Below are 27,542 nucleotides of genomic sequence, written 5' to 3'. Positions count from 1 at the left end.
AAACATTTTTCTAAAATAGATGTTCTTTTATCACCTGGCACATCGAGACCCGTTGGAGGGAGGGAATAAAAAAAAGGCATTTGGTTAACATGCTGCAGAACAGCACTCTCTTTTCCACCTCACTTCAGGCTGTTCTCGAAAGATCTGAACAGTTGTATAATAATGAAAAATGGGCAATACTTGTGGGGCATTGCCTGCGCTCACATACCTCCGCCCACGCATTCATCATTCTGCAGGTATTGTCAGTGAAAGTTTAATTGCATAAACACTCTGTAACTGTCCTGTCATATTTCTTGTCAGTCTGGATTCCCTCTCCGGGCTTACTATCTCACAAAACTATAATTGAATTGCTACCAAATCACAAGAGTCCCCCCTCCCCAAATAAAATCTTTATGAATAGAATTTGTTTCCTATCAGCAGATTTGACAAATTGTGGCAGAGGAAGGGCCTTGGTGATAATTTTTGAGTTTATTCTCAATCCAGCTATTTGCTGAATGCTCTTATCTGTTTTTAAAATATTTTAAAGCCCCAGTGGAGGGTGGGGAGGATTCAAGAACCCTAAGGGGCCCTGTGGTAATAATTCCGCAGGACCCAAGAAGGCCCGTGGAAAAACGGGAAGATTATCTTTGCCCTAGCGTGAAAGGGTACAACTGGTAAATGAAAGACACAAGAATTAATTCAGAATTAAACTGGGAATCTGTCAAAGCTAAGACTTCAGCCAACTATGTGAGTTCTTAGTTATGAGGTATTAAGTACCCAATTTAGTCCAGCATTTATTCCATTAAACTTTCCCTTCGTTTCTCCTTGCACCAAACCTTTCAGTGATCATTACTCATGTATAAGCTCTGAGTGGCCAGATCCTTTGACAGATTTTTAGGACCATGAACAAATGAAAATTAATCAAAGGCATGACATGCAATTTACTAAATATGTGATCATGAAGTTTTAATGCATTTAAAACACTGTCAAAATATTAACTTTTTCAAAGACAAATAATACAGAATGCATCTGATGTGGAATGGGGATTATCTTTGTCTAGTCTTTGTTTCACTTTATATTCTTGTAAACCGTATCCCCACCCCCCACAGTTTCACAATATGAACTCTCCGCAAAGGTCCACATGCCAGCCATCCTCTTTTATAATTCTTTTGGTGGTATGGGCATGAAATATGGCTCCTGGTGAATAACTCTTAAATGGGACTTGGCTTCACCCAGATTGACAACTGTCTGATTGTTTATGTTTTTTAAATGTGCTTATCAAAACCATGTAGGATTGATGGGTGTTTTTCGATGAAGTTATGTTTTTGCAACAGACTTAATTTAGGACTAAGGTTAAGGCTTAGGATAAATGAGTGCATTAGATGATTAAAGAACATTTGTCTTGTGGGACATTGAAGTCATTTATTTATGACACTTAAAAACAAGCTAGGAAAGAAAGCACCATGGGATAACGAATCAGTTTTATACAAATGTTAAACTAAAACTAATGACTTTTTTAATAGAACTTCCAGACACGCCAGTTTACTAAATATCCAGAGGCAGAACCAAATGTGCAGTGGAGGAAACATGATGAAAAATATTGGAATTTTAAAAAAAATCTCTCAATGCTAAGCCTATGTGTGTATGTATACATACCCACCTTCTTCCAAAAGAGGTCTATTTTTATTGCCATTGCTCCTTTATTTGAGGAACTAAGTCTTCTGCCTCTCTTTAAAATGCTCTCTTTTATTTTAAATAGTAGAAGATTTTCTGACGGTATAGGACTTTGGACTACTGTACTGCACTCTACTGGGTATGATAAAATACCTTGTCAGGGGCGACTGGATGGCTCAGGGGATTGGTAATGGGATATATAGAGCCTTTCACCCATAGGTCATTGGCTCGAATTTTGTCCAGGTTGGCAATGACTAAAAGTCATTAACATCTCACAACTGCTTGGTGGCCTATGTGAAATGAGTTTCTTAATTTATTTATTTAAGTCCAAATATAGTACCTGTGGCCAGGGATCTTGGCATCTTTCTTGCTTTTATAGAAGCATTCCACCAAATCTACACTCATTTCAGTTCTTAAGATTAGTGACGAACTGAAGCCCTCCTACATAACATAAATTGATTCATTTAAAATTCAAACCAATAGCTAAGTACCTCCACCCTGTTCTTCAGCACAGACCAAAAGGTGCACGAAAGCTGATTTGACAGTGAAAGAAGCCTTAGGTTGTGGAGACATCCGATTCTGGGGCACTTAGTCTTTTGTGGACATAATCCATGTTGTGGCTGTGGCCACATCATAATGGCCCCCCCAGATAAAAAGGGAAAATATCAGTCAAGCACATCATATATGCTGTGCATTGGCAAAATCATTGGGTCATAAGCAGAACACATTTTAATAGGCCAGGCTAGAAGCTGCAACCCTTGGAGACCAAAATTGAAGTCTATTCCAAAATGGAACTTAGCAGCCTTCAAGCTAGTTTTAGAAAAGCAGAAGTCAGCAGGCATATCTTGGTGTTCAGAATCTAGAAACAGTGGGATGAACCTCTCAGAATAAGAATTACGCACCTCTGTTATACTTTAAGAAAACTGAGTATACAAAAAACTGTGAATCTGCACGACAGAATCTGTACATTAAAGAGATTGGAGGAAGGTAAACTATATATTTCCAAAGAGTCTTTCCCCTTAAGTGGAGTCTTCCCAAAAGGACTCCATTTGAGGTGTGTATGTATGAGTGTGCATTTTCAGTAGCACACCTATGGGTACTATGATCCATGTAGAATTGGGGCCATTTAAGTCAGACAACTGGAACATGGGGTTAGTGAAGCCCAAATTCAAGCCTTTCATGCACAGAAGCCAACTTCGTGTCACCTAAACTCTGGCCAGCTTGCCATAAGGAATAACTTTGGTAATAAGAGAATGCTTAGCTCAACTGAATTAATAATAATGATAATACTCACTGAACACTTAGGATGTGTCATACTATTGTTCTAAGCATTGCAGACGTATTAACTCACAACATTCTTATAAGGTATGTTAATTTATTAACTCATTTGAAGTTAAAAAAAACAAGTGATTATTCCCACCTTATTCTCCAATCTATACCAAAAGGCTAAAATTTTCCAATGGGGAAACTGAGGCACATATAAATTAATTACCTTGCTCAAGGTCACATTTCTAGTAAGTGACAGAGCCAGAAGGTGAACACATGAACACAGGCTGTCTGGTTGCAAGAACTTGTGCTCTTTAACTATTTCTGTAGCAGTTGCAAATACATAAGGAGCATGTCCCACAATTTGGGTTAGGACTGTCCTCTTCATATGTTGTCAGCTCTCAGTTATTACAGTAACTGGCAAGTTAACTGGACAGCAGATTTTTAAAATCGATAACATGAGCAGTACGACTGAATTAAATTGCTACAAATCAGAGAAAACAACCAGTAACTAATTACCACCACCATACTGTGTCTTCTGCCCCACCACCCTGACATATGCTTTTGGATCTACGACTGGTTGGGGTTATCACTCAGGGGAAGGGAGCAGCGTACAGAGCTCTGGGTGGCCATAATCATATCCTCACACCAAAATCTACTGGGGTACTGCTGTGGTGGGTGGGAAACCAGAGACTTTTGTGCTGTGCTGATGTAAAGGAAGTACAGGCAGGACAGGGTGGAAGAGGGATGTGAGATCCTGCAGATCAAAGCCCAGGGCTGCTCTAAAAACTGTGACACCTGGAGATTCATATAGGAGGTCATCTTTAGGAAAGCTTGAAGGGCACATGAGGACTGAGAAGAGACATTTGGGAAAGCTACCAAAGGAACTGGATAACTGAACCTCTGAGCGGAGTAGCCCGACTGTGATCCTGCTTGCATAGCAGGGTCGTGGAAGAAGAGACTGGGATGGAGGGCGAAGAGCGTCGTTCAGCCAGCAGAAGCAAGATCATGTGCTTAATCACGTGATTCTGGGGTGTTGGTAGGAGTTCCTCTCTAAAAACAGTTTCCCATAGTCAAATAATTTGGGAAAAGCTAGTTTAAAAAAAAGAGACATCAATCAAATTTCAAATCTTCACTGGTTAACGTTCATTGTTAATTGCCAACACGATGATGTACTATCAAGCTTTTTCCTCTGCTCTTTAACTGGGGGACCCTTTTTTCAAAGGGCATCTCACAGACCAGTTATGATAAGAAACTCATTTTGGAAGTACTGGCTTAGAATCTGTGTCAGTTCTGCATTTTAGAGAGCAGAGAAGACTAACCGGTCCATTACAAATTGAAGTACACAAGGACCTTCTTGATAACTCCCCTGTCCCAGGATCTAGGACAGAGCTTGGCCCATGCAAATGCAACAAATAATGACTGAATGAGTGAAGAAATGAATGAATATAGACTACTGGACTTGTGTTATTTTTATACTCGTATTACTTCTGTGAAATGGAGGTATTTCCTTAAATATTGGTCAAATTTTTAATTCCATTTCCTTCCTATCTTGACTAACAGTAATTTGAGAGATCAATGATACTTATGCTCCTCCTCCAACACCAACACTTGCTCTGTTTAATAAAGAGATGGCTGGACATAGGAGAGTAGAGTTGTAACTCTCTATGATGTCCCTGATTTTACCATTGTCCTTCCTGGTGTTTTTATTTGGAGAGGACAGACCCTGACCAGTGAGAGGCACTGACCAGCGGACTGAGACTTTGCTAAAGGCACATGATATACTTTAATAAACCATAAAGAGGAACAGTTTTGAACCCTAAGGGACTTTACAACCTAATATTTCATGATCAATAGCATACGTAATTTTGTGACTTTGAAGTTTTTCCAGATTTTATGATCAATTGATAAAAAAGTGAGAGTAGACAGATGGTATGATCAGTCCTACTCTTGTGAAAGCTTGAGACTTGCATGATTTCCAGAGTATTAACCATTAGCTCCTGGCTGACCACAAGGGACATTACTACTTTTTTCTATATATTTATCTTCACTCCAAATCATTTCTTTGCAAAGTCCATGGGTAATTCTCCTTCTTAAGGTGTACTCACTCACTCCTGGATTAAAGAAATGACCTCTTGAATGGTTTCCTTTGCATCCAGTCTGCTCTATTCAACACATCCTGCACATCTTGCAAAAATAAAGGATCAGGTATTAAGTCCAGTCAATGTAAGTTACCTGCAGACAGGCATCAGCATAACACTGGGAAGAATATTCTAACAGTAAGAGCTGCCTGGGACGGATGGAGAGAGCCCTCAGCTGGTAGTCTCAAGTAGAGGTTGGATGCTATTTTAGGTGGATGTTGAGAAGCAGTGTGGTACAGTGGTAGAGAATAGGAGCTCTGGTGCCAGGCTGCTGGGTTCCGATCCTAGACTCTCCACCTACTAACTGTATCATTTTCCTAAGTTTTAAAAAATCATTCTTTTCTTAGTTCCTTCATCTGTAAAGTGGGGAAAAGAATGATGCCTTCTTCATTATACTTTATGAGGAATGAATGAAGTAATGCATACAATGGGTTAGCACAGTGCCTGACACTGGGCGGCCAGTCAATGAATATTAGAAATTATATTGTATAAGGGATTCAGGAGTTCATGGGTAGTTGTATGATATGACTCTCAAGGAAGGATCCTTCCAAATTCAAAGTTTACTTTTGTATTTACAAGTGATAAAATAATGTTTTCAGTAGGTCACTGCTCTGTTTAATGGGTTATATTCAGAACTTAGCACACCAACCTCAGTTGCTTTTCCCTGGTGCTCCAGCTCCTCCAAGATCTGGCTCCATCTTAGATAAGCATGCCTTTTGCTTCAGTGAGGAAGACACGGCTCCTTCCTGCCCCTCAAATGCAGCTCACTCCCACTGTGCTATGTGGGAGGAGTCTCCTGGAAGATCATCTCTACCTCTGTGCTTTTAGGTTGGTTTTCATGCAAGGCATGAAGTCATCCCTATTCATCAAAGCCACCCACAATCATCGAGCCTTTCCCTGATTTCTTAAACTACTTTCCATTTTTATGCCTCAATGGAGGAGAGCAGCACTATTGTTCTTCCTTCTGCTCTGGTTGTTGACACTGTAGAAATCTTCTACTGATGATGATCAGTTTTCTAAGGGCGAGCGTCACATCTCCTACCTTTTGTGTTCTCTGTTAGCACCTAGCAAAATGCTCAAAACAAAAGACGTGGCCTGAGTTCAAATCCTGGGTCCATGTCTACTCTGGTGTGGGGCAAGCCATTTACCATCTCTAACTTTGGTTTAGGGTCATGTTGAGACATAACTTAAAACATGCCTACTCTTATAATTGGGACATACAGGTAAAACATCAAAGCTATTTATTAACATCATTAATGTTATTAAGAGTGTTTGCCACAAGTTATATTTTGAGTAGACAAGGCTAAAAGAGTCAGTACACTTTTCCAAAGCCAGCATTTTTCTGAATTTCAGTTCGTGAAATCAGTAGAAGCTGAAGGGAGGCAGTCTGGGGATACCTCCCATTCAGAACGCTCCTCCAGAGCAGAGAGATCAACGGGCTGAGGAACGAGCATTCCTGTGAACCTGTCATAGAGCAGGCATTTTTTAGGCTATCTAATTAAATAAAGAAATAAACAAATAACCCTTGGCAAAGTGCATCAAAGTCCCTGACAGTCATAGTCTGTGTGTGTGGGAATGTCAAAGCAACTTGCTCCCAAAGAACTGATGTTCCTGGGTTGTTAATTTTAGGGTTGAAGTTTCAAACCTGAGCTATTTCTGCCCACACTGCTAGCGGCAGTGGCTTGTAATTAATGCTATCCTAGTCATATACCACAGCGCTCTGATTGTCATCATCACACTCCTGGATTGTATTATTGATCTGTCCCCCGCACAAGATGGTCAGCTCCTGGAAGGCAAGGAGCTTCATCTTTGTTTCCTCAGTGCTTCGTATAACGTCTGACACATGACAGACATGCAATCAATGGTTGTTGAATAGTGTACACAATCCCTATTATTAAGTAGGCCTGGATCTTGAGTGAGAATTCACTCTAGTTAATAACAACTAGAGAAAAGACACAAGTCCTTCCCTCTTCTCAAGCTAATTTTGTCAACTAAGAGAAGATGGGTGACGTTTCCCATGGTCCCAAGAAACCATGATTGTGTATCATGAGTGGATACCTCCAGGAGGATATGACCTCCTCCTGATGGACCCTATTGCTGCTATTGCTCTTTTTCCATCTCGTGCCTGCCCTGGGAGACTGGCTCTGAAAGGAAGGGCCTGGGAAATTGCACAGAGCCTGGCCCAGCGTTGGCCAAGGCAGTGTAGAGGCCAAATGCACAGAGATAATTTTGGCTGTGCCCCTGGCTGAGAAGGCATGCAGCTAATGGAGACCAAGAGACTCAGGGCTGAATTTTGCCTATAATTGATTCAGATGCTACTGTTCCTTGCGGTAAAAAGAGTTTCAATGTAGAGATGAAGACAGAGGAAATGATTAGATGGAGAATTTTAGTCCTAAATGAGACTTTATTTAAAAAATTGATGTTTTAGCCCAATGAAATATGTGCTTTGGGGTTAATTAGATTTCTCTCTGGACTTCAGAAGCCCCTTGGAGAAAGTTCCTCTGGTTAGACTCTTACCAGGGTCCTATCTCCTTTCTCCATCTCGCTCTCAGGCTTCCCACCGACTCCAACCCCAATACTGTATCCTTTACTCTAATCTTGGCTCTTAACCTAACCTGAGTGGTTTGGGGCAAGCTACTCAGAATTTCCATCACTTTCCCCCATCTATAAAATAAGGATAACACAGTGACCTCCCTCAGAGGGACAGGGTGTGAATTAACTCCTGTAATTAGTAGTTTTTGTGCTCTGCCTACACCAAGCAGGATATGAATGCCAACCACTATCACAGCGGCCTGATTACACTTTGCTTCTAAAGCTATACTCAGGAATCACTGCTTGGCAAAGAGCTGACAACTGGAAGTTGCAAACTTTACACAGAAGCAATATTTCCAGTATTTTCCCCAAGCAATCACGAGTAAATTGCTCACTAGGGGTGGAAATGGTTTCCAGCCAGTTCTGCTCTTCTGATCTGTGCACCCTGCAAAGCTCAGTCAATGCCAGGTAACCGATCCTTCTTAAGTCTGCTGTTTAGTGCAGATGAAGAATTCAGAATGGTATAATTTGGACAGGGATGAAATTTCTGTGCAGTGGTATGTATTAAAAGCAAATAACTCATGCTTTGTTCAAGGAAAGAGTTACAGAAATAGAGTCTATAATTTTTAATTATCTAATGAGAAAGAGACATTTTTTTTTAAATGGGGAAGTGCAGGTCATCTATTAACAACTTGTCTTGGGTTTCATTTTAGAAGCTCTGCAAACGTACCCCTTATCACCATGGGTAAAGGAAAGTCAAAATTATGACCTAGAACGCTATATAAAACAACTGTTAAAAATAATGGGTGTAAACAATTGATTTCCTAAACCCTCTATTGAAGGTTAGAAAAAAATGCTACATATAAACTGAGTGAACCTATTGTGTATTTTGATAAGAGGTCTGTGCTATTATTGAACAAGCCATTTGCTACCCTGAAAATACCCTTATATTAATTTATATAAAAGCTGCACAGCTTTTTTGAGTTGTAACCACTGTGATTTAAATTTTGGAAGAGAAAGTTTCAGAATGGCATGCAGAACTATGCTGAGATCCAGCATCTTCTCTGGGAACAAAAGGGAGGCTGCCCTTCTGTAGCCAAGTCAGTCACCAGCACAGATTTTCACAGGTCAGAGTGTCAAGCCCCAAAGGACGCCTCGCGCTGCAGCTGTGTGTTCTGGGAGCTGGCCAGGAAGGTGGAGCTCAGGTACCGGGCCTGAGGAGCCCTGTGGGAGGAAGAGATTTTACCTGACTTTTCTTTAGCTCCCTCAGGCAAGATCCTAGAAGTACAAATTTGCTTTGCAAACATTCTCATCCTACCCGGACAAGCACACAAAAGAGTAAGCACACACAAACTAAGGTGATAAGTGTGCCTAGGCCTTGCTTACCAGAAGAGGGCACTGGAAAATATTTATCCTTTCTGTGGCAGCTCCAGGTGATCTTGTTTAGCTTAGCTGGGGATAAAGGCGACATTTAAAAATAGGCTACTTTCTGCATGAAAACATGGCACTGCGTCAAGGTAGCTTTTTTGAGGCAAAAGAAGCATTCTGAGTTTGGCAAGTCAGTCCCTGTAATAGTACTGGCTTGTTTTTGGAGTGTATGCGTCATCTTCACTCAGGAGTGGCAGAAGATAATTCCTATTTCATTTCAAAATAACTATGACATAGCTAAGGGAAATAAATAATTTTGCATGTATAATTTTTGGATAAAAGCTAAGTTTATGCATAAATGATGATCTCTCTGGGTTATGAAAAGATTAGTTTTTGTTATGCTGCTTTCTGACTATTAGATTTGACACATACATGTGCACATGGGTGTTAACAGGAGGCAGGCCAGTCTGGGGTAATCGTGAACTAGTTTGGACCATTGCTACAGCTACAGTGGAGATGGATTTCATATTCAATCCATCAGAGATAACCCTGGTACATAGCTGATGAATTTATCTTTGCTTATATTGTATGAATACGGAAAGGAAGTAAATGTGTGTTTACTGTTTGATTGACATTCAACATAAATTATACATTTTAATTTCTTTTATTAGTTGGAGACTATGGAAAGCAGGAATTTCACTGCATACAAACCGCCAGTCAGCTCGAAGGATTAGCAGTTTCCTGAAAAGGTACAAGAACTGTAAAAACAAAATTCTTTTTTATCTTAAGGGACTCACTGCTTGGTTTGTATCCAGAGTTTAGAAAGGCAGACGTGGAGCATACCTCATGCTAGTGACCATACAGTTTGTATTTCACACTTCTGGGGGATCCAACATTGTTGTCACGAATACATCTAGTGCTAATAAACCTCCAATCATTTGACGACTTGTATGACTGTTGTAGTGATCACGCAAATTATCAAGCTCTATTTATCTCTAAAAGAACTTGGCCTGATTTTTTAACATTAGCATGCGAAACAGTCTCTATGATATTATCTTACCATATAATGGCTCCAAAAACCTCACAGAGATTAATGGTGATAACATAATTCCAGAAAGTTGCCACTCTATATGTAGAAATATATTGGCAATAAAAACCAGTCACTGTGTGCCTTTCCCCAGTAGGGGATCTCTTACTTTTCTTTGATTTTTAAAGGCTTCAGATCAATAACTGGAGTGACATTATTAACAGCTCCCTCAACACCTTGGCCAGCGCTAATATTAAATCCATTACACCTTCTGTTTGACATTTGCAGTACAGCAGAAAGTGCTGTAGATACAGTCACATTGTCTGGGGACCGAGGTTGGATGTGGGGTGACTCAGATGGTTTCCCGTGCCTGACTTCTCAATTCAGTTCATCGACAGGAAACTTGAACCAATACAAAAAAAGAAAAAAAAGAAATCAAAGACCCCCCCCCCATATGCTAGTAAATGATTCACCCATAAAAGTACAAGTGTATCTCATATCTAAGTAGTTTTCAAAAGAAAATATTGATCTGATCCTCAGATAAATTTTTACATTCTTTATTGCTATTCCTAAACATTTGTTCCTCTAATTATATCACTTATTATGAAAATCACCTAATAAATTCAGAGGAATTGAGTTCCTGTAGAATCAGGAGCTGATCAAATGTACCCCAGCACAGAGGCATACGTAGAAAAATGCAGATTATTTCCATGCAGGCAAAGATTCTCCTGCTTCAATTTTGCTTGCCTTTAAAAGATTCAGGACACAGAGTAGGCGTAATAGCATAAAGATCATATGACTACAATGATTATCTTAACCCTCTGTAACAGGCTAGATCTGCCTGAAACTTCAGACAAAACACAATAACCTGTATTTTTGACAACCAATGGTTAATCATGCTGCTGTAGTTATTTTTCACCAAAAGTACTGTCTCATACAGTTTGCTAAATTGTCTAAATCCTGGTGCAGTATTGATTTCGCCCTCTATGCGCTCGCACCCATTCAGCAGGCTGTAAGAACCTCTTGTCCCGGCCGAATTCTCTCCTAAGCAAGACCCAGGTATGTTACTCCCGGCAGTGGTCCTACAGCTGGGAGCTGATTGTTAGCTAGTGGGAAACAAACCACTGGAGACAGAAAGGAAATTTTACATTAAAGCGAGAAACATGACAAGGAAAGCTGCCTGTGAGGTTAAGTGAAAAAGCAGGCTACCAGAACAGGTCTGTATGTTATGGTCTTATTTTAGTCAAACAAACAAACAAAAAACCCCATGACATACCTATGTATGTATACACATATACAGAAACAAAATCTGGAAGGATACCTATTGTATATACATGAACAGTGGTTATTTTGGGGTAGTGGGATGTTGGTTAGTCGTCTTTATTCCCTGAACCTTTCATAATGAGTGTGAATTTTATAATTGGAAAAAATCCAGCTGTTTTAATAATAAGAAGGAGCGAAGAAAACAGAACAATTTGATGACCTAACTGAAGGAATATTATTCTTTGTTTTCAAAATAGGGAGATTTCTTTTCAAGTTCCTCCAGGATTTCTGGAAAGAGCTGCTTTCCTGTTTATTAAGCATTTAAAAGATGTGACACTGAAATTTATTAAAAAAAGAGGATAGCACTCATAATCCCAAGATTACAGAATTATTAAGAGTAATGAAAAGACACAAGCGGATTACAAACAGAAAATGAAGCATCCACACGTCATGTTCCAGAGGTTCTCTGCTCCTCACACTGCAGGAGCCTGCAGGACAGCACAGAGCAGTCTCTCCCAAAATGTTTGCCTCAACCCCTACATAGGCGCTCCAGAACTTTATAACTTTTTAAACAAGGCCACCCATTTATTGTCTTATGCCTGCCTTAAGATTTCTCTAAAAGAAATATCATATTTACTGAACTATTAATAAATGTGCATACACATAAAATATTTTGGGGGATTTGCTGTCAACAGAAATTTTTTTTTCTCATTATTTTGAGACTGGTTCAAGACAAGATAGTCACAGGGCTGGCGCTTCAAAGAAACAGAATTCCTACGATGGCACAACATCACTGTCTCTTAGGCTGGTTGAGTCACTTATTTCCTTTTATTGTAATGCCAAATGTTATTTAGAGTGCAGTCACTTAGTAATGCTACACTGAACACATCAGGGCTTCTGAGAAATTCCATACCTACTAGTCCTTTCCATTTTCATGATCACCACACATTGATATCCCTTTACCAACCAATTTACACTACTATTTAAAAAAGAATCTGTGTTTTATCAGAGTTTAAAAGATTGCGATGCAACGAACAACAGTCTTCAAAACTATTCCTTCATGTTATTAAGAATTAGGAAATCTCGTTAAAATTCTTTCAGCTTTTAAGAAACATAAGCGGCTTTGGGATGTAGTGCCTGACATGAACTTGTAAAGTAATTCCCTTGGAGCCATGATCTGCAGGAGTGGAGATATTAAGTTAAAGGTAGCACCCTACACACTGCTTTTCAGAATCTGAGCAGTCAATCTAAATGCCTTCTTAAGCCAAAGATTGAAAATAACCCAGACTACAGACTTTTAGGGCAAAGACAGTCTGACATTCTGTAAAGTAAGAGACACTCACCACCAAGGAAGAGAAACCCTTCTTACGCAACTGTCGCTAATGAGCCCGAGTCGTTAAGGAAGGTAGAAAGAGTTTTCAATTTTACTAGTTAGGGTGGCTCAAGGAAGGCTGGGAGGCAGGGGGAAGAAACCCAAGTAAATTTTCAATCACATCTCATTGTTAAATGACAGAGTAACTTTAAAGCAAAGATGGACGGTAACAGAGAAGATATGTTACTCTCCTAATATGCAGAATTAAAGGATGCTAAGTGAGAACTGAGTTCTAACAGTGTACCCAGAGTTGTTTCATGCATACTGGTGCTTCACAGAAGGCATGGGACTTAGCGTAATTCCTATACTGAGTCTTAAATTAGTTTGATTTTGACTCTAGCTTAGGATATCTTAGCAGAACTGATTTAGACGCTATGGATTCTTTTTTCTCCCAAAGTCTCTTCCAAGTGACAAGTCACCCTTAACATGTGTTTCAGGAGACGTCAAGCTCAGTATGAATCAACAGTGTCACCTGGCCATCAGGAGGACTGAATTCAACCTTAGGGTGCATTAACAGAAGTATAGTAGCCTCGACTAAGAAAGGTGACAGTCCCTCAGCTTTGTACTAGTCAGAATACATCTAGAGGGCTATGCTCAGAACCACATTTTTAGAGGGTCACCAACAAACTGAAGGACAGCCAGGGGGAGGGCGACTAGGGTGGTGAGGGGCTTAGGAACATGCCATTGAACAACTGCTGTGGAATCAGGGCCATTCAACCTGGAAAGGAGAAGGAAGGCAGGATTTGGTATCTCTGACTTCACGTATTTGAGAGACTGATGGGGAGGAAGGAGTAAATGTGAAACACGGTTCCAGAGGGCAGACCTTGGAGCAGTGGGGAGAAGTTGCAGCAAAGTAGATTTTGGCTCCATATTAGGAATAACTTTCCATTAGAGCTGCTTACCGATGGAGTGGGCAGCCTTGTAAGCTGGTGAGCTTCCTATCAGGGGCAGGTTCCAGCAGAGAATGGAAGGTTCTCTGTTGGTTTTGCTGTAGAGGGATGGCGGCATAGGTTGGAGGTTGGCTTCAAGGATCACTGAAGATCCTTCTAAACTTGAGAGTTTGTGAGTCAGGGAAACAAAGTTCACTTTTCCAAGGCCTTAGTTCATAAAAAGGTTTAGAAACTTGAATTCTTACACACTGAGTGTTAAAGAGTTGTGAGCAAGCCAGGCTCCCCAATCCAACTCCAGAATGAAAGAGAGAAAACTGTTTTCATGTGCTGCTTGCCCAAAATGACCAGACATGAACGTTCTAATGACTAAAAGGAGTTCCAGTGATCTCACCGACACATCCATTCAGTAGAGTCAGTGAGATATGATATAACAACATATGACCTCCCTACCCGGAACGAAATTATTTTCATTTGTAAATGGTAAAGAGTAGTCTTAAATACTCCCTTTTCTCATGCATCGGGCTCATTGGAGAAGGATGCTCACCAATGCTAGAGAATAATGCCCTAGAAGCTGCAGTCAACCTAAATGAGGAAAGATGGATTGGTTTTAGATGGAATTCCATTAAAATATTTCCCCAAGAGGCAAATGTGTTTTTTCCCTTCCGTGTGAGCAAACACATTGTGAGTATTTCTAAACAGGTCAAATCAAAGTATTGTCTTGGAAGTATGTAGAGTTATTTTAATATTAATCTTAAAATAGCTTTTTCCATTTTTCCTTCTATAAAATGCTTCTGTGCTGCAAATCTGTTTTAAAACAACATCTCAAGTAAAGTACAACCATCTTTAAAGAGTGCAAAAATAATTTTCCAAGTAAGCAAATAAAACTTTGCACTTCAAATCAGGCCTTGATTCATTAAAAATCTTAAACTTCTCATGAGAAAAATTAACATTTAAACCACTGCTGCTTGGCCAAGCACTCCACCACACAAGAATATGAAATATCTCCTCTAAAAAAGTACAAAAAGGACAAAACCACAAATGTGGAACTTCAATTAATTTAAAGCCCCAATCAGCACAGAATAAATCCTTCGCAGATCTAATTACCAGCGCTCTCGGAAGACCCAGGCCGACCAGCCAATCTTCCCCGTGTTTGAACAGCTTGATGAACTAGGGGACTGATGGATATCAAGTCATTTTGTTTAATTTATAAATGGATTTTCCCCTAATACTTAAATTATCATCAGTACAACACAATGAAAATGGGAACATTCTGAATGCAAAGTCTATAAGAGTCCTGGAAGGAATCCCAATGAGGAATGTCACCTCTGTTCATTCCTCTATACAATTGATCTAATTAAATACTGAGGGTGGAAAGGCAGTTTAAAATGTAGCCATTTCTGTTTTCTTTTTAGCCTTAATTTATCTGTTCACATCTTTCAAGTACCTTCTGATGCTTAAAAAAAAAAAGAAACCAAGATTTCTCCAAGTCCGTGATACTTTTAATTCTCCACAAGCTAATATTCAAGAAGCCTCTGCCATAGATTTTGCTGAATAATAAATAAATGCATTAGATTTAGTCCATGGTAAAAATAAAAGGAAGAGGGCTTTCCAAATCTGAACCTTTTCCCTCCAGTAATTTGAAAGGGAAACTAAAGGAGCTAGTACCTTCCATATGTATTGTTCAACTGAAATTAGATGTCTGGATTATACTTATTAAAATGTCTCCTTATTTTCGAATCTCTTCCTTATGTAATTACTGCACGGGACAGAAAGCTGCATGGAATTGTTAAATACCATTAAACCTATTTATAGTCTCTTCACACTGGTGACTTGAGTGCAATCATTGGCAAAGGTCCTGCTCACCAACCTATGCATTGGGATTGCAATTCCCACCTGGCTCGGGTGTCTCGGACTGGGAGGAGGAAGATGCTGAGCTGGCTCCGTCCTCAGCGGTTCCTTGTGAGAGGAGACCCCGCCCAGGCGGGAGCTTCATGCCCAGCTGCTCTGCCATCTCCACGTGGTCCCCAGGGTGGACATAGTCAAAGACACTGCTGCCTGTCAGCTCCACCTAGAGGGGAAAAGAAAGGGTGGGAGAGAAAGGTGTCACAGGCTTTTCCGTTTTCAAATGGAGCACCACTGTGATTCAGGTTCTCATCAGAAAAGGAAATATATGCAGCCCCAGAAACAGTCTTTGTTCTAAGTCTCTATCCTCAAATGCTTAGGGATTCTTGAAGTTGAATGATTTTTTTCACATGCATTTATTTAGCAATTGTTTAGCCCAGTTTTTTCTCATATAGTGTTGTTTGCATAAAGCCAAAACATTCTGTGAAATGTGCAGGAGTCTGCCTGGCATTCTGCTGTTTGATCCACGCATCATCAGATACTTGCATGTTTGGTGTCAACCGGATGATTGACTGAATTCTACAGTTTTCTTATTGAGAAGTTTGGTCTCTGTATAGAAACAGCCAGAGATAGTGGATGAGTATTTTCCTTAAAATACACAGATTTATATGTATCAGCTTATTTCTATGTAAATTTAAATGGAAGAAGTGCTGCTTACAAATATATGCAAAGGCATAATGTTTTCATTAAATATTACTCATTAGCTCTGTAATCATATGGAGAATTTTCCATGCAAAAGAGGTCAGCTGGGGTCTGAAGCAGCCATTTTTTTTTCTGCTGGTATCAGCTTGTTTTGCCTTCAGTCTAATAAAATACATGGTACAAATCTCCTTGAGGGCTTTTAAAAAAATGTTTTATTTTGTATACTCTTTGTATTAGGCTGACTCTAAAGGTAGAGAATGAATCTCAGATATCAGAGGAGGGTGGGCCTGAAATGGAGGCACTGCCCCTTCCAGTGCTGTCAGGCGTGGCCCCTCTCTGGGTTGGGTGCTGTCTGAGGGGGGCAGAACTTGCTGGTAAGGACTGGATTTACCTCTGTTCTCTTCTGATGCTATCACTCTTCATTCCTTCCAAGAATAGTAACAACACTCCTAAAATAATGTAGTTGGGTTATAGGTACTGCGACAGGGAGAGATGTATCAGCAACAGAACAAGAAAAAGCTCTTTCCTGGGTCACTAATGGGTTTCCCACTCCTCTGGAGTTTAATGGTCTCAGGCCAGGTATGATGTACCATGGAAATTGCCAGAAGTTCAGGCTGTCACAAGTTTCTTGGGGGATATTTACCTGGACCCGCTTCTAGCCTCATCTCCCTTTCCTGTGTAATTTGCAGCACCCCTCCAAATTCCACTGAGTTCCTGCACTCTTTTTGTTGCCAAGAAGGAAGGCTGGCGGAAGGCGAGCTGTCACAGAGCGTGTAATACCCAGAGCAATTATTATCCCCAGAACTCCAAGTCCCGGCAAAATGATCACATCTACTCCCAGACACCGTTTGATTAAAATCTTAACAGCCTACACATCTTCAACATCTATCAATTAGCAGAGGTATAGCCAGAAAAATGGGAGGCTAAATTCAGTTTGGTTAATAGCTATTCCTGAAAAAGGCTCGCATAACTTTTACCGAAAATGAGGTACTTTCTCTTTGCTATTAAATTACACTCTCCTCCTGTATTACCCGACTACTGACTCTATCATTTTACAATAACTATTTCCTCCACTTGATATTGTTACAGAGCGTAAATCAGGATTCATAAGTGATCAGTTCCTACCCTCTGGGAGGGAGGGATTACATGGAAATAATCCCTTTAATGTGCGCCTTGCCTCTAAGCATTTCACACAGCAATAAATGGGTAAACTGACTTTGAGCAATTAAGAAATTAAATGAAACTAATAAAATGCGTGTTTTAATATTTCTTGATGGTTATTTTGTTTGGGGATTAGTGAATATGAGGAAGTCGACAATTCATTTAACCTCTGGGCTTCAGTTTCCTATTCTGAAAGTGGCAGTACCGCGGCTCTGTGGGACTGTGGGGGTGGGGGTACTCACACTGCATTCCCCCGTGGATGGCACCCCCTCGAGTGTCATTCCATGGGCAGGTGTAAGGCAGCGGCCTGAGAGCTGGGACGAAAACAAGAGTTGCTCTACCTGCCTCACAGCCTAATTTTGAAAATCCAATGAAACCATGCAGAGGAAATCACTGTGAGAAATAAGCACTAGAAAACGCCTGCTGTTGTTGCTGCTGTTTGCTGGATGAGCACGGATGACACACGGACATGGATGTTCCTGGGGAAGCTTGGTGAGGAGTTCCTGGGGTCTGCATGGTCACTGTGGGGCATCACTTTGATCTGCAGGGTGTGTAGCAGAAGTGACATGCTTTGAGCCTCAACTACAACAATATTAGCAGCTGCCTACTCCTATGTACAAGTACTTTTCATACTTTTCTTTAGTTAATCCTCATAATGGTCTTTTGAACTGGTCTGATGATCCCAATTTTACGGAAGAGGAATCCGAGGACTAGAAAAGGCCAATATTTGGTTTAAAGTCTTCTTGACTCAACCTGCCGCCTCTTGGGTAGCACATTTGCAGTCAGAGAGGCTGAGCAGAGCCCTCTGAGCTCCCCTAGCCTCCGGCTTCACTTTTATTCAGGAGACAACACCGAGCACCATGGAGGGAGAAGGCTGGGGGCAGGCAGCCTGGTCATCCCCTGGCCTAACAATGCTTTGCCATTGGACTCTGGGGCCCAAAGAGGCAGTAAAACAGGTGTACTAAACTGAAATAGACATGGGGTATATGGAGGTCTACTTATATACAGACGTTGAGTTGTCATTGTCCTTGTCATCCTCAGCGTCACATCTCACATTTATCTATCACTTTCAATGTTTTTCCTACTGTTTTCACTTCACTTAATCAGATTTTAGAGCTGGAGGAGACCTTAAAAACCATCCATTAATACCCCCTTATTTAATAGGTGAAAACTTTACACACTTTGAGAGGTTAAATGCTTGTTCAAGTTTAGCCAGGTGTTTAGGGTAGAAGCAGGGCTGCGAGCCCAGCTGGCTAACGCTCAGTTGACCACTTTTCTCATGAAACCCTTGTCTGATTTGTCTTACCCCGTCAGTAAGACAGACTCAGAACTCACCTGCTCCTAAATTCTGGGCCTCAAAATAGACTGCAGAAACCGAGACTGGGGGTCTTTTACTTGACGGGCAGACATTATTTCATGTGAACTTGAAGCAGGAAAAATAAATAGAGCTCTAGTCCCCTATTACTATAGTCAATCAGGCACCCTCAAATCCCCAGTTACCAACTCTTCCAAAACTTTTGCCACTGAGAACTAGGACTAGCGTCTTGTACATACTAGGTCTATCACAAATGTTTGCTGAATGAATAAAAGATGGATATTTAGGCCTGAAAAAAATTTGCTTTGTCTGTGCTTGATTTGGACAAGTTTAGGATGGTTCTGTTATATTATTTATGGCATTATTATTATAACATTATTTACTCTGTAAAATGAGTTACAATATAGCACCATAATATATTCATGTCCAATAAGTATTTGTCATGTGCATTGAGGCCTAAACTGTCTTCTCTAGAAGCCAATGGAGTTTAACTGAGGATGGCATTGTATAAATGCTGGGAAAGAGCAAGTTTTAAGGAACTCGTTAAGATAATATGGCCATCTTTTATAACTGCTTTTTTCTCCAATCTATAACAGAACAGTGGTTAGTTGGTTAGTTCATTATCTGAATTTTCAGATAGTTTCATAAAAATTATTTCTTAACTACTCCTTCAAATCACCAACAGGAGAAATTTAGAGAAATTTCATTTTCCATTGATTACTGGTTCTATACGCAATCCTTAATTGTGATCTACATAATGAAAAGGTCTAAACTTTTCTCCTCCCTAATACTGTGTTCTCATTAGTGCAAATGGTGTTATAAAGCAAATGTGAGAACCTCTTCATTTTATAGGAAATTCAATTACTTTATACGGTAGTAAAAAACCAAACACAAACATATTCTGTTTATTAAACTCAAGAAACAGACCCATGGGACCCTGAATTGTCTTCCTAGCACAAGAAGGAAGAGTAGGCCACACTGTGTCCATCCTTGCTCACTCAGTCACCTTTACTCCAGCTGAGTGTTCTAAAAGAGACATTCCTCTCTCACATCACTTAGTCCATTAGAAAACAGCTCAGCACGTACAAGGGGCAGGAGATGGCAATGAGTAACAAGCAGTCATATCCAGAAACAGCCTTTTGTTTCATCTCCTTTCTCTCTGCCTCTCCCGACTGAATGCTACCATAGATTCCTCCAGGACGAACCATGGCCACGAGTGCATCCTGCACAGTCAAGCTAAACCACACAACCTTCCTCAAATTTATTTCACATCTGTTAGCTGGCATGTAATTTGCACACTAGACACAGTTGATTTGGTAACTCCGAAGTTTCCTGGAAAAAAAAATGTAAATATATTACACAGTGGTTTGAGTTGACTTTTCCATGTCAGGTCATTGTACCCTGCTGTTAGATAGGATGGAAGACTAATTTGTCTTTTCATACATCAAGCGAGCATGTCAATAGCCTTTGCCTGGCCCCCTGGGGTGAGCAAATACTTTTTAACTACAGCAACGTACTAACAGCGCAAATCATTGAATTTAGTGCTTTTTTGATGGAAAGGGTTTGGTACAAGTGAGGAACAGGCAGCTAGTCATCTCGATATCGGAACACCTTAAGAAGATAATTTTGTAAAGAAAGACCATAAAACCCATTTCTTTCTTTCTTTAAAATTATGTCAGTCTTAGGCATAACATAAAGTTCACTTTGATCCCGTAAAAAAGGTCACTCAAGAACTGCCATTTAAGGTAGAATTTCCTAAACCTTTTGTAAGTTTCTTTTTGTTTTTTGCAGAGGAAGACTAGCCCTGAGCTAATTTCTGTTGCCAATCTTCCCCCGTTTTACATGTGGGCTGCTGCCACACCATGGCTGACCAGTGGTATAGGACCACGCCCGGGATCTGAACCCGTGAACCTGGCCCGCCAAAATGGAACACGCCAAACTCTGATTTTTTTTTAAATTTCTTGAGGGCACTAATACTGAGAGAACAGGAGGTGGGGTTGATTAAGCCCTTTTTGGGAGTCTTTTGTAGCCAGGTCCCACTCCCACAGTGGGTGTCAGCAATATTTGGATACAAGGTCATGGCTAGAGAGGACTATGTTAGTGGCAAGAGGTTTGGAAACCTAACTCCCATGTTAGACTTTCAGATCCACTGTGAGCCCCTGACATCCTGGTTAGAAAATCCTGACCCAGGATAAGCTGGCAATTCTGTCTCACCATGGCAGGTTAGGATTTGTAGTTTTTTTGGGGTCACGTTTATATTATTGAGGGATAATAAAGTGATAAAAGAATAAAATATAATAAGATGTGATAGCTTGATTAGCATAGGTTTTCTTTGGATTTACTGGTATCTTAATGCCATCTTCATACCTTCCGACGTACTGCAGAACTCTACTGAATATTTATGAACTGTTTTGACAGAAACTTGATGTTCTTTACTGCTCTGTCTCATTCTATGTATTTGCTGACTTATCTGAAGAAAAACACATAAAAGCATTGGGTCTGTTACAGAAATTCGTGTATAAATTAGTAGAACAAGAAGAAAGAAAGGTTCTATATCAGAACGATGAGGTAGAATGAAAAATCCTTCAATGTCATCAAATAAGAAAACGAATCCACTCTCTTCTTACAGATGTGCTAACAAAGCCTTCCCTTGGAAGAATCTGAGCTAAAAGATACCATATCATGTGTTTATTTTATCTTCAGAAATAAACATTTCGACTCCTTTGGGAATCAGTGAGGCCAAGTACTGCTTTTGTTTTTTTATATACTTTTCTATAACCCCTGGGACTCCCAACTTGAGAATTTGCAACCACAGTATCCAAAGAGAATAGCGCATGACCAGCTCTGAACTTTGATTAAGAAGTGTCAGAAGATAATTCCGGTGGATTTCCTAGTTCTCAGAGAGGAAAAAGGGAAAGGCAGACTGTTGGAGAAATGGAACAAAAGAGGAAATAAAGAACAAATTGCAGATACTGATTCAAACTTAAACACTTATTTGGAACACTCGGCCTGCCTTTGTGACCATCATGCCCAATATAGTCATGTATTGGGATAATGACGTTTCAGTCGACTGCATCTATGATGGTGGTCCCATAAGATTAGTGCCATATAGCCTAGGTGTGTAGGAGGCTATACCATCTAGGTTTGTGTAAGTACACCCTATCATGTTCACACAATGACGAAATTGCCTAATGATGCAGTTCTCAGAATACATCCCTGTCGTTAAGTGACGCACGACTCTAGTTGAATTGATCAACTCTGATTGCTAAACATTCAAAAGTGTTAGATGGATCATTATAGAGACTCAGACTCCAATTGAGCATATTTAAAATACTTCTAGAAATAGTCTGTGTATAAAACAGATCCAGATTTTGAAGTCTCCCCCATTTTTTTCTGAGTAAGAAATAAATTATATGCTGCATTTCATTTCTTCTTGTAATCGTGGATCAGGTACTTCTCCATCACCCCACATTATGGAAGCAGTGGCTTTAGAAAACTTTTAATATGTCAGTATCCTTTTCCTTTCATTAAGAGACACTGGTTAAAAGAAGAACCTGGAGAATGCTGTCATGCTGAGGGGACATGACATCACAAGAATGAGCCCAGGGACTTGTGAAAGTGACTAAATCAAGAAATTTTAAAACCTTGCTCTACAAGATTCCTATAGTTATGAAGTTTTAAAGTGTCTATAGGCAGGAAAGGCCAACTTAATTATTTTATTTTATTTTATTTTTTTAAAGATTTTATTTTTTTCCTTTTTCTCCCCAAAGCCCCCCAGTACATAGTTGTATATTCTTAATTGTGGGTCCTTCTAGTTGTGGCATGTGGGACACTGCCTCAGCGTGGTTTGATGAGCAGTGCCATGTCCGCGCCTAGGATTCGAACCAACAAAACACCGGGCCACCTGCAGCGGAGCATGCAAACTTAACCACTCAGCCACCGGGCCAGCCCCAGGAAAGGCCAACTTTTTAGCACTTATCACAGTGCTGGGGAGAAGCAAAAAGAAGGATGCAGTTGGAGGTTACATCACAGTAAAAAGTGAAATGATGCCAAGAAAGAAGCATTAACGATCTTAAAAGTTAATCTCCCTTCTCTGAAGATCAAATGAATAGTAAGATGTCACTTTCAAAGCTTCTTCATTACCTTGGTGGTAAGAGACCAATCAACATAAAATACTTGATATTGGCATAGTTAATCCATTATCCTCAAATTTTACATGGTTCAATATTTGTCAATTTAAATCTGGATACACATTGAGATACATGTTATGCATAGCCAGACTTCAGTATCAATATATTTCAATTTTTAGTTGTTTTTGTTATTCTCATAGTGAATTTTTTTCCTCTTCCTTCTTTTGGTCATGTGAACAAGAAAAGCAGTAAATGCTTGTAAGTTAAGATTGAAATTTAAATTTTTTCCTGATTCTAAATAGCCCTTTTACTTTAAAGAAAGGTAAATAGATAAGGAAAATAATAATAATTATGGGGTGGACCTTCTAATTGTTTTTTGAAAGTTACACAGGGTATTTTATTTTATTCTAGTCACAGCAAAACAATATGGTTTATATGACTAAAACTTTGGATACGTTTCATGCACATAAATAATACAATTAATCATTTCTGATTGTTTTTAAAGGGGCTACTCTATGATGGAAGAATAGCAACATCACCAGGAACTAAGTCACAATGTTTAAGTGATGCTGTTGAGAGAAAAACAAAAAAATAACAAAACCAGAAAGGTTTAACAAAGATAATTTGGTTGTACATCTCCAGAGATCTTCAGGTCTAAGAGAAAGCAAAACAAAAGGAAGATCTTGCTCAACTGATATCTTGGTTTCTGACTGGAGCATCACGTCAATGCTAGAGCTTCTATATTTGAAACATCTGGTTCTCCTCCTCCTTGTCACTGTGAGGGGTCTTGAAAAATCTCATCCAAGAAAATCACAAGGTGTACAAAAATATTTTAGCCATTGTAGAAGGTGGGTGGTTAGCCCATGTCAAGAAATTAATTTGGGAGTTAATAACCCAATGAAGAGAACAAGGAGGAATAAAATTCTCTGTGCTGTGATCAATTACTGACCCTTTCAGAACCTTCCCTGTTGATATGTTTTAGCACATCTTGGGAGCTTCCTGAATGCCATGTAGGCACCACAGGGCTAGTGTATAATTTATTCCTAGTGAATTACCACAATAAAAAGGTCTAATAAACTTCTATTTTATTTTGGCTGTTGTAACTACCAACTGTGGTAGCATTTGAGGTTATTTTCTATGAAGCAAGTCAATATCCTGAGCACTCTCTAGGTGCTACTTTAAAGGAATAAGTTAAATTCACAACTGTTTAATAACAGACTGTGAGTTCGTTTTGTTAGAATAGGGAATGTAAATAGAACTGGCAAGTAGAGAAAATGACTCCAAAGAAAGGAGGCATTCCACAGGCTAAACGCAGTGCTCTGTTTTTCTGGATGTTTGCGGGAGGCGGCGGTGGGGAAGTTGGATGGTGGTGGGGGGAAGAAGCCCTTTTGGGAATCTGATAAATTCTATGGTCTGGCTCACTAGAAAAATGCTCTGATAACACACATATAATTTGGCATTTTATTTCAGGGGTTTCAGCTATCCCTGCTGTTTATCCACGAACATTCTCTGAGCTGTGCTGTTCAATATGGCAGCCATGTGTGAATACTGAACACTTGGAAGGCCACTAGTCTGAATTAGAATATGCTATAAGGGTAAAATAACACGAGGTTTCAGACTTAGCACACAAATTACAGGAATGCAAAATACTTTATATTTTATATTGACTACAAGTTAAAATAATATTTTGGATAGATTAAATATATCATCATATTATTAAAATTAATCTCACTTGTTTTTATTTTTTTAAATGTGGCTACTAGAAAATTTAAAATTACACATGTGGTTTATAATTTATTTCTACTGGACGGTGCTGCTCTGGAACCACAGCACCCTTGGAGTAGAAGAACATGAAGTATGAGAACACCATGAAGATGAGATTAAAGGGAAGAGAATCAAACAGGAGATACAGAGGGCTGTCTTTAGAATAAAAGGACTGAATTTCTAGACTCAATCTATCATTTAATTAAAAGACGTTAATCAATCAAATATTTCTTGATCATTTGCTCTGCAAGACACTGAATTGGAAACTAACTCAGCACCTGCCCCCAAGGAGCCTACAATCCACTTTGGAGTGATAAACACTTAAAAAATTAAATGACATGGGTGTGGCCCAGTGGCCTACTGGTTAAGTTCAGCACACGCTCCTTTGGCAGCCTGGGTTCTGTTCCCGTTTGTGGACCTACACCACTCGTTGGTGTCCATCCCGAGGAAGTGACCCACATACAAAATAGAGGAAGTCTGGCACAGATGTTAGCTCAGGATGAATCTCCCTCAGCAAAAAGAAAAGAAAAGAAAAGAAAAATTTAAATGATGTGACAAAAATATATGACAGCACAACATAGTATATGATTCACTTGTTATATGAGTATTATGGATCATTCCCTGTCAAATTTCTCAAGATCCAAGGGGATTTCCTTAAAATGCAGAGTCATGAGTTCCCGGAGACTCTGCCTCCAAAGATGTGGGGTAGGGCCTGAGATTTTGTATTTTTAGGAAGCTCCTGCATGCTGCTAGTTCATGATCTAGACTTTGAGTAGCTCTGACGTGGATGAGTCCAGAGGCGGTTCTAAACCAAAAGTATCTGGAAGGGCAACTCCTATGCTGGTTCCACACAGAGAAGAGAATAAGAAAGGACAGGTGGCTTTGATGAAAAGATGGAAGCAATCCAAGACACAGAGGGTCCTAACTACGCTGGAGTTTACAAGGGCAGGGGTGGTGTGCTAACACTGCTCTTGGGTTAAGTCTAGGACATTGGGAAGTCATTAGGTAGAGGCTGCATGAACACTAGGTGATTGATTTTGGCCCTAAGGAGATGGATCTATGCTAGTGTTCATTAAACCTTTTTTTTCTTTTAAAATATTGAAAAACAGCTTCAATAAATCATTTATAGGAAATGTATCTTGTTTCTCTTCTCAAGTCTATATCTCAAAGACAGTTTTCTCCCATAGACCTAAGGCTGAAATAATAGCCACATACTGAAGCCCTAGATCCAAGATTTTCATCTCATTTGTTCCCATATCTGGCACACTGAAATCAACTCAGTTTATGATGGATGAGCTTTTGTTTCCCATGGGTAAGCACAAAACCCATGGTGTGCCCTATGTAATTCTTAATCTAGCACCTTCCTTCTCCAAAGAGCCTTTAGTAGGTTTGTCGCCTTTTTACCTGACCACGCATCCAGCAACAGAGCTATTACTCAACTTCTTCTCCTAGGATAGGCAGAAAGAACTCAAGATGAAGAGCAACTTCTTAATGCTGGGCAACCACAAAACCTCAAGAGGTCTGATCTATCTCAATACCAAATACTTTGGCTATCTATACATTTCCATGTTGTCTAGAGATGGCGTTATGGCCCAGTGACTAAAAGACTCTTTCAAAGTTTTCCTCCAGGTTGTGAACCAACAGCCCTTTATAATAAACTCCACTTCCTTAAGAGGAGCATTGTACATTGGAAGTTACCCAGACAAACTCCCTGCAGTGTGGTGCTTCACTGATTTGAAGAAAATTTACCAATTCATTTGACAAGCTTTACTTACAGTTATCAAAACCTTCAAGTTTCACCATACCCCATCAGTTTTGCTTTAAAAACCAATAGAAGAACAAAAAATCTATTGGTTGAGAAAGCTTTGGGGTGGGTGGGAAGAGAGGGGTGAAAACTTATCAAAAGTAAAATTGGATTAAGAGTCAATCAAAATCCAACTGTGAATTTATCATTTCAATGAATTTCAATGAATGGTTTAAAATCTGTTTGAAATCTATTTGAAAATGAATATGTAATAATATAGACATATCTCCTTTTCAAAGCCAGTATTGTCAGATGTATTCTGAGCATTATAATTCATGAACAGAGTGGATGACTATTTGAAAAGTATTAAAATGAGCTGACTTTTCAATACAAGTGTCTTCACAATAAGTTTTTCTATTCTGGGCAATTCAGAAATGTAGACAATTGTGCTAGAAAAATAATATGTATTGTAATATTCATTGTACAGTAGTAGTGTAGTAAGTGGCAATTCTGGACATTACAAGAGACACAGGATTATTTTCTGTGATTGCACAGAGAATACTTGGATTTCTTGTGAAGCTTTTGCATTGGAAATGAGATTCATCAGTCTGAACGGGGCAGGGTTAGAGCCCTTAGCAACATGCTTATTTTGTAGAAGGTCACTCAATAATAACTTCCTCTGCCCTCGAAGCTTATTAAGACTGACTGGCATATATTAATGAAAACACCTGATTCTCCAACCATAAAACCCAGACAAAGACTTTATTTTAATATTAAGGAAGGAACCCTTAATTAGCAGGGTTTCAAAAATGTCAGCTTCTTCTATTAGCTGTTCTGGTCCATCAAAGCCATAATCCCAACTGTCAAATTTCATCACATGATAGACAGTTTGCCGGCTGTCTTTTTTTTTTTTCTTCTTTTACTGATCATACAGACTGGAGCTTTTAAAAATTTTTTTATTTTGCCATCACATTTAACAACTCATTGTGCATTTGCCTGTTACACTCTTGATTTTACTGCTTTCAAAGAGTCTTAGCACATGTCAGCTCAAAAGGGTGGGGGGAACACTGCAGAAACACAAGTATTACATGTGAATACATATGCATTCTTAGACGTGTAATTAAGGATTCTTGGAAGACCTGGGCTTGCTTCTATTGATCGCCTTCATGACTATGTAAGTGTGCTGTCCTGAAAACACAGACAAATAAAACAGTCTCATAGATGATTTCCCATTTTTGATGTGTCAAGGAGAAGGGGGCAAATTCTGAGGAAGAATCCAGGATTTCTAAGATAAACATTCATCACTATTAACCATGAGCATACCTGCCTGTTGCAAGGAATTCATTAGAGCATTGAGGGCTTTGCATTGCCC

The 27,542-nt window shown here is 39.6% G+C and overlaps 1 protein-coding gene across 18 annotated transcripts in view; it reads right to left on the bottom strand.

Annotated features, from left to right (window-relative positions):
* The window catches only part of NPAS3 (neuronal PAS domain protein 3), an 828,951-nt gene that overhangs the window by 111,905 nt on the left and 689,504 nt on the right, over window positions 1-27,542 (bottom strand). For all 18 annotated transcript variants that reach the window (XM_070587900.1, XM_070587907.1, XM_070587910.1 and 15 more), the window contains one exon: window positions 15,406-15,580. In XM_070587900.1, the coding sequence (XP_070444001.1) occupies window positions 15,406-15,580 (175 nt within the window). The remainder of the gene's footprint in view (window positions 1-15,405; window positions 15,581-27,542) is intronic.

Source organism: Equus przewalskii, chromosome 1 (genome assembly GCF_037783145.1).
Source record: "Equus przewalskii isolate Varuska chromosome 1, EquPr2, whole genome shotgun sequence".
Taxonomy (NCBI): domain Eukaryota; kingdom Metazoa; phylum Chordata; class Mammalia; order Perissodactyla; family Equidae; genus Equus; species Equus przewalskii.
This window is presented reverse-complemented; position numbering and strand designations above follow the sequence as displayed.